Source organism: Gymnoscopelus microlampas (genome assembly GCF_963454915.1).
Source record: "Gymnoscopelus microlampas genome assembly, chromosome: 18".
Taxonomy (NCBI): Eukaryota; Metazoa; Chordata; class Actinopteri; order Myctophiformes; family Myctophidae; genus Gymnoscopelus; species Gymnoscopelus microlampas.
The window spans coordinates 39,055,225-39,067,370 of record NC_139955.1 but is presented as its reverse complement, the minus strand read 5'-3'; the positions used below and the strand labels follow the sequence as shown (position 1 = coordinate 39,067,370).

Below are 12,146 nucleotides of genomic sequence, written 5' to 3'. Positions count from 1 at the left end.
CTTGTACTTGTAACAGAGTATTTCTTCATTGCAGTATTGAAAAAAAATGTAATACTATTGAATACTGTTTCCACCACTGGCAATGACACATGATGAATACCAATGTTACAGTGGATCTGTCCAAGGTTGTGCACATCAACATCCTTGGTGCATCAGTCAGTCAGTCAGTAGCCTGCTGATAACTTCAAGTGGAGTTTGTTTGATAGTAGAAGTTCAGGAACTTTCCAACAACTGAATGAACTCTTCAACATCCCAAAGTTGCACTCGATAATGTTCCTTCCTCTGGCGTGGTGCCAATCGCACTGGGAATTCAACATGGCCTGTTAATAAAAAAAATCCACATAGAAAATGTATGGTGTATTTCAAAGTCACCAAAGTAACTGTGCGCGTGCGTGCATGCGTGCGCGCACGTGCGTGAATTGTGCCCTTGGCATCACAGATGAGTCATGGTGCTGAAGGTTTTCTGTTTATGTAACATCTCTTCTGTGGCTCTGCAGGAGGAAGAATCCTTTAACCGTGTAAGACCGGGAACGCATCTGTGTGTCATTTTAGATTTTTAGCTATAGCCTATAACCATTATTTTGAACTTTTGGGCTATTAAAAAATAGCAGATATACAAGCTTGTAGATCTGCTTTTTTTTATCTTATCGTGCAAATCTTTGAATATATATCTTTTCTGAAACAATTTTTTTTAACTCAAATCGTTGCTTCTGGGGGACCCTGGAATAAAACTCTTTCATGTCAAGGACCCCCAAAATGATATATATATTTGGCACTCGGTGCCGCGCTATGAGCTTGTAGATCTGCTATTTTTGAATAGCCAAAGAAATCTAAAAATGACACTCAGATGCGTTCCCGGTCTTAATGGGTTAAGTATTCATTTTTCATTAAGCATTTGGGAAAAGGCAGTTACAGATACAGGCCAATACTGTATATATCGTTGCTGTGGGGGCAGAAACCTCTTATTTCCATATTTTAACTTTTTGTGTTTTTTCGTAAATGAATGCCCTCATTGATCATACTACAGCGTCGTCACACAAAAGTAGCAAAAGGAAGGAGATCTACAAGCTCGAAACGTGTCTCGAAGCGACACGTTTTAAGCTTATAGATCATCTGCTTTTTTTTTTTTTTTCTTAAAATTTTTATCGCACGTTTTTGGAACCCCATTTTTTTTCACCCAGTGCCAATTGTCTTTGTAAATCCTGGGCACTACACTCCCTCTGCCAACCTAGGGTGGCCAGGGCCGAGCTCATGCCTCCTTCAATGCATGAGAGCCAACTGACCTTCTTGTCACCTGACAGGGGAGAGTTTCCCCGGTAGGACGTAGCGCGTGGAAGGAACACGTTATTCCAACCAGTTCCCTTCCCCTCCATCAGGCACCCCGGCTGGCCAGGGGGAGGCAGTATAGAGACCAGGATTACTGCATGTTTTTGTGAGGGTATTAACTACCCTAGGAGACACGGGGAGAACATGCTAGATCTGCTACTTTTGATACTTTTGAATTTGAATCCTGAAAAGTAACAGTTTTGGACATACAGTATGAGGTTTCCACCCGACAGAGATGATATTTGACCAGTAGGATGAATAAAAAATAATAATTAGCAGTGGTTTCACTATTTATTAGTATGCAAGCTAAGTGAAATACAACCACAATACTTTTTGTCATTATTTTCAGGGTTAATTCTTATTAAGAAGACAAAAGGGATGCTCGCTCGCACACAACATAAGAAAGGGAATGGCCACAGAGGATCAGATCTAATATTCATTCTAATGAGACACTTGAAAGCAATACTGCACTTTATACAGAACTCACTTTAGTATACAAATATATATTGCCCTCTAAAACGCTGCTATTTTCTTAGTGCAATAACCAAGTAAAAAATTGTTATAGTCTTCGCCTTAAATAGATATACTTTGCACCTTTTGTACCTCTGTTTTTGTTTTATGCTTTGTTTTCCCTGTGTAATGTAATGCACTATTGTCTGCTTGTTTTTATGTTTTTTTAGGGACTGTGGATGTAAATTAGCATCTTTGCTAAATCGGGTATATTTTACATCAGATTGATATATATTGTTAGTGCAGGTTCACGTCAAAATAAACAAAAAGTAAAGTCACTTGAAAAGTAAAACAAAACCCTACTACATATTTCACCATGACCTCAAATAACCCAAATCCTTCCATGGCTGATGAAGACACAGAGCAAAAATCCTTTAATCCCCCTTTCTATTAGATAAAATGTTAATGCAACACCATTTGAAAATACAACGTCTGCGTGGACACAGAGAGAGTTTGGTTTGATCCTAGCTTGTTATAATGGTTCCCTGGAGGACAGGACATGACTAATCCAACACAGATAAACACAGTGACTGATCTAATCTCCAAAAAAGATCAGGCTTTTCTTCCACCCAACAACTGTGATTGGCCCGGGTCTGCGTGGAAAAGCCAGTGAATCGATCAAACACTGACGATGCTTCATGTCGGAATCACCCACTGGGCTTTATTGCTGTCGTCAAGGCACTCCAGTGCTGATTAAGAGGAATAGTTCAAGAATGCTATTCCTGTGGTTTAGTGCCATCTGATAAATACATGTGAACATGAACTCAACTCAACACAAATTTTATTTAGGATATAAAGCACATTTAACAACCAAAGTGCTATACAACACAGCAAGAGAACAACAGTAAAGGCCTTTGCAGACATGGTGCGATTAGTCAATCAGTTTTTACCGCATGCGAAAAGACGCACAAATCGAACTGGGTTCCGCCGCAGCCACTTGCCGCACGCCAAATTTGGAGCCGGTGTGCATGAGGTCATAGAGAACCATCATTTGTTCTTTTAGAAAAATTATAATGTCCGTTTTTTTCTGTGCGAAAAATCATACCCTGTCTGCAAAGGCCTTAACACAGCAAAATATACAACACATTGATACAGAAAATGAAATACAACAAGTTAAAATACACACAGCAGAAAACAATGAGGTGGGGTCTATGATCCTGGGGTGCCAGTTTCAGCTGTGCTCAAAGGCCAGAGAAAATAAATGTGTCTTCAGTAGTAATGACTTGAAAGTGTCTATGAACAACTTGTTTAAAATAATAAAAGTCCACACAACAACATTGCTCGGTCTTCATCATCACGATGGTGGTTTAATGGATGTAATAATAATTACACCATTAAACCACCAAATGGGATTTTTCCTGAAGTAAAAGCATGCAATTAAAACATTTCCTTTGTAAACTTTGCTAAGAGTTTAATCCAAAATTAAAAACGTACATCTTAACAAATTAATGAATGTAACCAAAATGCACTTCAGCTGCAATTTCAGTCATTTTAATTATTTTCTTTAATTTAATTCAATGGGGCTTAATTATGATAGCATTTCTCCCCCATCTTATCTTCTCATGATGGCCCTCTGCCAATGAGCCTGTATGTGTGTGTGTGTGTGTGTGTGTGTGTGTGTGTGTGTGTGTGTGTGTGTGTGTGTGTGTGTGTGTGTGTGTGTGTGTGTGTGTGTGTGTGTGTGTGTGTGTGTGTGTGTGTGTGTGTGTGTGTGTGTGTGTGTGTGTGTGTGTGTGTGTGTCTGCGCTCACCCTTCCTCTTTGCTATTTAAAACGTGATGTTTGTAAAGCACAATAAAGCACGTTGCATGGCCTTGTTGTTGAAATGTGCGATACAAAAAAAACTTTCCTTGCCTTGTGTGTAACTTTGTTGCAATTAATTGAAACGTTGTTACAGTGTAGTTTTCAATTAAATTCTAATGTGCACATTTCTGTGCTCTCTTGAATATTTTATTTACATGTGTTTATTTTGTGCTTGTTTGATGCCATCAATGTGGCTAAATAGGCTATTTTTCTAAGAATAGGTGGTGTGCATCAGCCCAGTTGGGATGTAGAAGGGGGGTGCAATGCCTAAAAAGTCTGGGAACCGCTGTGAAACTATTACTCTGTGTCCAGCACCTTGCAAACTGACTGTGTGCAAAATTCAGCTCTGTGGCTTAATGCTGTGTAGAACTCTTAGTAAAGTTATTCTGAGACAGATAAAAGAAGCTTTATGCTATATATAGCGACTCGTCTGCAGTCGACCTTGCAGGATGACCAGGCATTCACTGGAACATGGCAAGACAAGACATCGGTGGCCGCTGACGCACATGCCGTATAGCTGAGTGGGAGGAGAGAGGCTCCTCTTGGAATCACAAGGTCACTGGTCCGACCCTCGGCTCGGCCAGCACAGTACATGTTGAAGTGTCCCTGAGCAAGACACTTAACCCTTAATAGCCCAGCCGCCTTTTACTCCAAAACAATTATTTGACAACTTAAGTTACTGTAGTTACTTTGTAGATTTAGATTTTTGTTACTAAACATACATTAACCACTTAAGCTCTATATATACATTTCGGCCATTTGAAAATAGCAGATCTACAAGCTCACAATGCGTCGCGATGCGACGCATTGTGAGCTTGTAGATCTGTATTTTCAAAAGATTGTTATACATTTTGAACTTGTGAAAATGGGACATTCTGCACCATGAGTACTTTTAATTTTGTACTTTTAAGTATATTTTGATGTCGATACTTTTGTACTTTTACTCAAGTACATTTTGAATAAGGGACTTCTACTTGTAACAGAGTATATTTACATTGCAGTATTGATACTTTTACTTGAGTAAAACATTTGATTGCTTTTTCCACCAATGCACGCGCGTGCACGCACGCACGCGCACACACACACACACACACACACACACACACACACACACACACACACACACACACACACACACACACACACACACACACACACACACACACACACACACACAGTACATGTGCAGCAGATTTATTCTCAAACACATGTTGTATTTCATAACATTGCTCTGGCTGATGAGGGAAGAGGACCATAAAAAAGTACAGAATAAGACACGCTCTGACATTTAGCTGACATCTCTGGCTTTTAAAATCCAATGATATTTTCAGACACAGCAGGAGATGTGACCGTGTTACTGAATGTTTGTCTTTGAAAGGACACTGAAGAACTACGTGAGTGTTTTTAGAAACACACCGCATGCATGCATGCATGCACACGCAGAAGTTATGTGAAGAACATCTTTCAGTTGAGGTTCATTACAGAGAGACAGTCCTAACGTTGGTGTAACACCGAACGAGTGAGAGAGAGAGAGAGAAAGAGAGAGAGAGAGAGAGAGAGAGAGAAATTCAGAAGATGGAGAGAGTTGTGCTGAGTTAACCCATTCAATCCTGGAACGCATAGGCTATTGTGTCATTTTTAGATTTCTTTGGCTATTAAAAAATAGCAGATCTACAAGCTCATAGCGCGGCAGAGCTATGAGTTTGTATATATTGTCTGGCCACGCGAGGCTAGAAATGTATAGGGTTGAAGTGGTTAATGTACGTTTTGTAATAATAATCGAAATCTACAAAGTAACTAACTAAGGTTTTAAAATAATATTGTGGAGTAAAAAAAGTACAATATTTGCCACTGAGATGTAGTGGCGTGGAAGTACAGTACAAGTACTGAAAATTTAAAATACTCCAGTAAAGTAAAAAATACCTCAAAATTGTACTTAAGTACAGTACTTGAGTAAATGTACTTAGTTACTTTGCACCACTGGCATCTGAGTAGCTGGAGTTCGAGCTCCCTGTGATGACCTCGGCATGTAAGCTGCTGCCCTCTGGCTCCATCAACACATGCGCACGCACGCTCTCTATAAATTAAATTAGAATGGAAAATTGCATGTCAGCTTGTATTGTGATCCCCCGTGGTTGAGTCTTATCAATGCTGTGACCTCCTTATAAGAACTCCGGGGGGTTGAAATGAATCAGAAAACCTGCTGGCAGCCTAAGAGCTTCTCAACTGCTCTGGTTTGTTTCTGGGTGACAGTCAAGGATACATAATGACACTACGAAATGCATCAAACCACACACAACCACACAGGAGTCTCGGCTGTGACAAAGGCCATCCTGGGAAGCTTTAAATCTGTTGTGTTCTGACTGAAGTACAGGAAGAACAAGTACAGGAAGATAATGTTTACAGTAAATTATGCAGCCTCACTCTGAGCTTTCACAATCGTTATGACATGCTGCTCACACATGCATGCATGCAAACACGCGCATGTACACACACACACACACACACACACACACACACACACACACACACACACACACACACACACACACACACACACACACACACACACACACACACACACACACTGTACAAGACACCACTCTTAACAGCACACACATTATTTTTGTTCTTTGAGCGACCACAAAAGGCATGACAGAAATGTACTCCACTGTGAGTACTGTGAGAACTATGATGTGCCATAATATCATTGTGTGCTCAGTGCTATAGGGCTTTGCTGTGTGTGTGTGTGTGTGTGTGTGTGTGTGTGTGTGTGTGTGTGTGTGTGTGTGTGTGTGTGTGTGTGTGTGTGTGTGTGTGTGTGTGTGTGTGTGTGTGTGTGTGTGTGCGTGCGTGCGTGCGTGCGTGCGTGCGTGCGTGCGTGTCGCTCACTCGCTCGCGCGTTCTCTCTCTCACTGGTAAATGTTGTCAGTTAAGGGTTAACCGCTCTACAGCAGAAAAGGGAGGAGACTGGAAGTGTTTCCTGCCCTCATTCAAACGAAAGAGAAAGCAGAAGCAACACAAGTCAGGAGACAGCTGACAACACAGGAGACACCGTGACTCTGAACTTTGTGTCTGTTAACTTCATACATACAAAGAAAGCTCTTTTCAAAAACAAACCAAAACACAGGTAAACCTTCATTGCTTTCTATTTGCTCTTCATGCTGATCAACCAGTGGTGGAAAAAGTACTAAAATGTTTTACTTAAGTAAAAGTATCAATACTGCAATATATAGAAATACTCTGTTACAAGTAAAAGTCCGGAATTCAAAATGTACTTGAGTAAAAGTACAAAAGTATTTGCATCAAAATGTAATTAACGTACCAAAACTAAAAGTATTATACATTAAAATGTATAAATCTTTTGAAAATAGCAGATCTACAAGCTCACAATGCGTTGCATCTCGACGCATTGTTACCTTGTAGATCAGCTATTTTCAAATGGCCGAAATGTATATAGGGCTGAAGTGGTTAATGTATGTTTTGTAATAATAATCAAAATCTACAAAGTAACTAGTAACTTCAGTTTTCAAATAATTTAAAAGTACAATATTTGCCTCTGAGATGTAGTGAAGTAGAAGTAAAAGTATTAAACATTGAATTCTTAAGTAAAGTACAAATACCTCAAAATTGTACTTAAGTGCAGTACTTAACTCATTCAGTGCCAATGAAATAAAAAAATAATTGCCCGCAATTTTTCAATTTTCAAGTTGTCACAGAATATTTATCTCCAGTATAATCGATCCCCTGATGGGTGCGTTGCGCCATTGCAGTAAAACACGTGAAACACGTCAATGGCACTCAATGAATACTTAGTTACTTTACACCACTGCTGAGAACCTATTGTTTATTACATCTCATTGAAATTCAGGAAGTTGACCATTCTAAATGTGGATTCACTGCACAATGAGCTGAACCAACACTTTGATGATCTGTTTCAGGTTCGGATTATGGCTTTTGCTCCTCCTAGTCTGTTGAATGAAAACCATTTCCTTTGTTCTATCTGTTTGGATGTGTTCACCAAGGCTACAACTTTACCTTGTGGCCACAACTTCTGTCTCCACTGCATCACTGGATACTGGGACACCAGTGTAGTATGCCTGTGTCCATTGTGTAACGAGAAGTTCATCAAAAAGCCTTTGCTTAAGGTCAATACTTGCATTTCTGGGGTGGCAGAGAAGTTCAATAAATCAGCTCAGAGTCACAGCAGTCTTGGCCAGCAATCTGTCCAATCAAGTGAAGGACACGTGCCGTGCGATTCCTGTTCAGGCGTGAACGTAAGAGCCGTGAAGTCCTGTCTGGTGTGTCTGGCCTCTTATTGTGCCGCTCATCTGGAGAATCATCGGAAGAAGTCTGCCTTAATGAAACACAAGCTAATCGATCCTGTGGAGAATCCGGAAAGTCGGCTCTGTGCAGAGCATGAAAAGCCGCTGGAGTTGTTCTGCAGGGCCGATGAAATGTTTCTCTGCGAGGACTGCGTCACGAGCGACCACAAAGGCCATAAAACCGTCCCCGTAGATGAGGAGTTTCAGACCAGGAAGGCTCAGCTGGCACAGACCGAAGTGGTGACGCTTCAAATGATGGAGAAGCGACGGCAGAAGATGCAGGAGATCAAACGCATGGTGGTGGACAGCAAGGCTGACGTGGATGCGGTGATGTCAGACAGCATGCAGGCGATGAACGCTTTGATGCTCTACATCAAGAGAAGCCAGGCCGAGCTCGTCGACGTGGTGAATGATAAACACAGAGCGATAGAGACGCAGGCTGAGGGTTGGATTAACGAGCTGAAGGGGGAGGTAGCTCAGCTGGAACAGAGAAACACTGACCTCAAGCAGGTCCTCGAGCAAGTCCTCGGCGAAGACCACTTCCTGTCCCTCCAGCGCATTCTGTCGCTCCCGATCGCTCCCGACGAGACCAAGGACTGCTGGTCTGACGTCAGCATCCACAGAGAGGATAACACTCTGGTGAGAGCCATGACTCAGTTGCACCTGACGGTCGTGAGAGAAGTGAGGAGCTTGTGCGATCCGGACCTGAGGAACATGCAGCGACACGCCGCAGACGTCACCCTGGATGCCGGCACGGCACACCCGGATCTGGTCCTCTCCGAGGACGGGAAACAAGTGCGGTACGGCGAGCAAAAGAGTCATGTCCTGACCAAACCGGAGAGGTTTGATCGCGTTCTCAACGTATTGGCAAAGGAAGGCTTCTCCTCGGGGAAATGTTATTACGAGGTCCAGGTCAAAGACAAGACGCTGTGGGATTTAGGGGTTGCAAAAGAGTCCATCAACAGGAAGGGGGACATAAGACTCAGTCCAAAGAGTGGATACTGGACTCTTTGGCTGAGGAAGGGCAGTGAGTACACGGCTAATGCAGACCCTGCTGTCGTCCTCTCTCTGAGAGGTAAACCCCAGAAGGTTGGTGTGTTTGTGGATTATGAGGAGGGTCAGGTGTCCTTCTATGACGTGGAAGCTCGGGCTCACATCTACTCTTTCACTGGGTGCGTCTTTACTGAAAAGATATTTCCATTCTTTAGCCCCGGGGCAGACGACGGTGGCAGGAACTCTGCACCCCTGATCATTACTCCTGTCAAACACTAGCAGTGTTCATTTCGACTAAAACGATGACAAAAAATGTTCGTCGACTACCTTTTTTCACTGACAAAAACGAAATAAAAACTAAGCAATGATGACTAAAACTATGACTAAATATGTTGTCAATTTATAAGTATAAATCAGACATTACGACTCTAACATAAACTTTTGTCAAAATTTGTTTTAATGAGTTAACTTTGATAAGGTGTACTCGGAAATTGTATTGCTTTCCTTATGTATATTACAGTTCAACATTATGCTGTCTTCTCAAATAAGCCCTCTCTTGAAAAAAAAATGAAAAAAAAGATGCTTAACCTCTGTGGGTGTCTGCATAAGTGAACAATTAAAGCAGGATCTATTTGCATAGCTGATGAGGTGAGCAGACATAAAGACAGTGAGTCAAGGCTATACCGAAGGCCCTTTATCATTGGGATGCCAGAGCACAGAGCCAATTAAGGTACTGTAGAAAGTGTGGTTTTACATATAGAGCAGTGCTTTTCAACCCTTTTCATATCAAGGTCCGTCCATTATTTATTGTGATGAGATTTAGACTCTCAGACCCAAGACTTAGAATATTGTGTTGTTGTTGGATATGATTTTGTCCACAATGCTGTATTGATGTTGGTACCAATAGGAGAGATAACAGGGCAAACGTTGATCAAAACAAAAGATGTTCTACATTCTAAGTGTGTAGACTTCTTGTAAATTAAGTAATGCAGATGTTTAACAATAATTTAACTCTTGAGAGCGTAAAATGAAACCACCATTTGGTTTAATTGTACACTCTCAAGAGTTAAATTATTAACTCTTGAGAGTGAATCTATTCTAATAGATCTCATCAAGATCTATAAGGGTTCATTTGGTTAACAACTCTTCATCATTAAGAGGGGGACCACCTGGAACCCCCTCAAGGACCACCGGTTGTCCCCGGACCACTGGTTGAGAACCACTGAGATAGAGCAAGGTGACTCATGTGACTGAGACCTCACAGACAGTATTTATAGCCCTATGCCGCTGTGGTTACTGTTTAACTGTCTGACAAATATCACGTTTGATTGTCATGTTATATGAGGCCACCCATTGTTATATAATAATCACCTTTTGTAATAAGAATGTTAATTATTTTATCGTGGCGTTTACTTGCCTCTGTAAAAAGTCTTGTTTAATATTTGCCAGCTTTGCTACTTTTTTGATCACTTTCACCTTTTTTTCACCTTTTTTGTAAACTTGAAAACTTCAATAAACAGCTTGTGAATAAAAGTTTATTTTCCTCCTGTACTCAAGACTCCCACACAGAATGTCATCGAGGACTGCCTGATACGCAGTTGATATGATAACAAATATTATGCATGCATGCTTTCTGAAATAAATTAGTAATGATAAAACTAGATACTTTTACACGTTTATTGTGAAGTATTTCAAAAAAGTCAAGGATTTTGACTACCCCGTTTTTCTTTAACTACCGTTCACAGCCAGAGACACAACAATACAGTTTTAATGATTCATGGCCAACGTTGTGCTGACCTTGTGCATCCAAGGAGGCTTGTAGTGTTTAACTGCTCCAAAGCAAACAAACAGCGAAGCAAAGGTCAAAATCTAAGAATACCTCCATGTAACAGGTTACAGTTTAACAGCTTTTATTATGACAATTATTAGTTCTTAAAAACAAATGTAAGCCATGAGATGCCGAAGCTGGAGCAGTTCACTGGTATGAACTATATCATTTGTAGAGACAGACTTATTCTTAACTAACTGAGTTAATTACTGAATTTAATAATATAACACATTATGTCGACGCCACAACATGTTTTCTCACAGCTCAGCCCAAGCCTCACACAATCCACAATGTACTGTCTGATATAAAAGCAAATTCAAATAATCCTTCTAGCATCCAAGGACGCATGCTTTGTTGATTATGATAAACGTAATCAACAAAGCATAATTCAATGATTAAGCTACATGCTAATTGATGGCTCAACTGCAATGTTATAGTACCACTAAATGCAAATTGTTTTGTTTGTTTAAACAAACCACAAAACAAGCTGGAAATGTAACAATGCTTTTTCTAAACACCGGAAGGAATCTGGTTTTAATTGATCAAATTATTTCAACAACAGCTGCAAAATTGTGAATCTTGTCTAATTAGTGTCAACAGACAGACGAATATGAAGCGACACCTCTCTCTCTCTCTCTCTCTCTCTCTCTCTCTCTCTCTCTCTCTCTCTCTCTCTCTCTCAAGGGCCCTGTTCTTTCTACTGCTCATAATGCAATTAGTTAGAAAGGAACCAGCATTAAAATGAAATGCATTCCATTGATTCAACACACAAACAACAACTTTACCCAGAAACACATACAAACACGTTGTCTTTGTTAGGTTGGTCATTATGATGTGTGTGTGTGTGTGTGTGTGTGTGTGCGTGCGTGCGTGCGTGCGTGCGTGCGTGCGTGCGTGCGTGCGTGCGTGCGTGCGTGCGTGCGTGCGTGCGTGCGTGCGTGCGTGCGTGCGTGCGTGCGTGCGTGTGTTTTGATTGGTGATGTTGGCAGGGTGACAGACAGGCAGGCAATCTGAGCTGAGCAGCTTTCTGCTTTTAGAGCCTGATCTACAGACAGCCGGACAAGCTTCAGGCCACAGCAACAGGTGCATATCCAGGCAACCTAGACGGTCGCCCAGGGCAACAACCAGTGGTGGGAAAAGTACTACACTTCTCTACTTAAGTAAAAGTATCAATATTGCAATGTAGAAATACTCTGTTGCAAGTAAAAGTCTGGATCTAGTTCGTCGCCGTCCGACCTTCCTAACCCGTGTTATTAAAGAAAAACGGGCGACAATGGCCAAAACTTAATCGGAAATCGACAAAATTGGCAGTTTTCAAGATGTTTTGGCCATTATTTCTGGAGCGGAATGTCCAATCTGCTT

At 41.2% G+C, this 12,146-nt stretch overlaps 1 protein-coding gene across 1 annotated transcript; it reads left to right on the top strand.

Moving 5' to 3' along the window:
* Positions 1–6,656: 6,656 nt before the first annotated feature.
* Positions 6,657–9,934, top strand: LOC311065410 (E3 ubiquitin-protein ligase TRIM21-like). Its single transcript, XM_084085736.1, has 2 exons — positions 6,657–6,768; positions 7,580–9,934. The coding sequence occupies exon 2, from the start codon at positions 7,589–7,591 to the stop codon at positions 9,233–9,235; it is 1,647 nt and encodes a 548-aa protein (XP_083941862.1). The 5' UTR covers positions 6,657–6,768; positions 7,580–7,588; the 3' UTR covers positions 9,236–9,934.
* The last annotated feature ends 2,212 nt before the right edge of the window (positions 9,935–12,146 follow it).

Coding starts and splice junctions, on each gene's coding strand:
- LOC311065410 (XM_084085736.1), top strand. CDS start 7,589: ATGGCTTTTGCTCCTCCTAGTCTGTTGAATGAAAACCATTTCCTTTGT.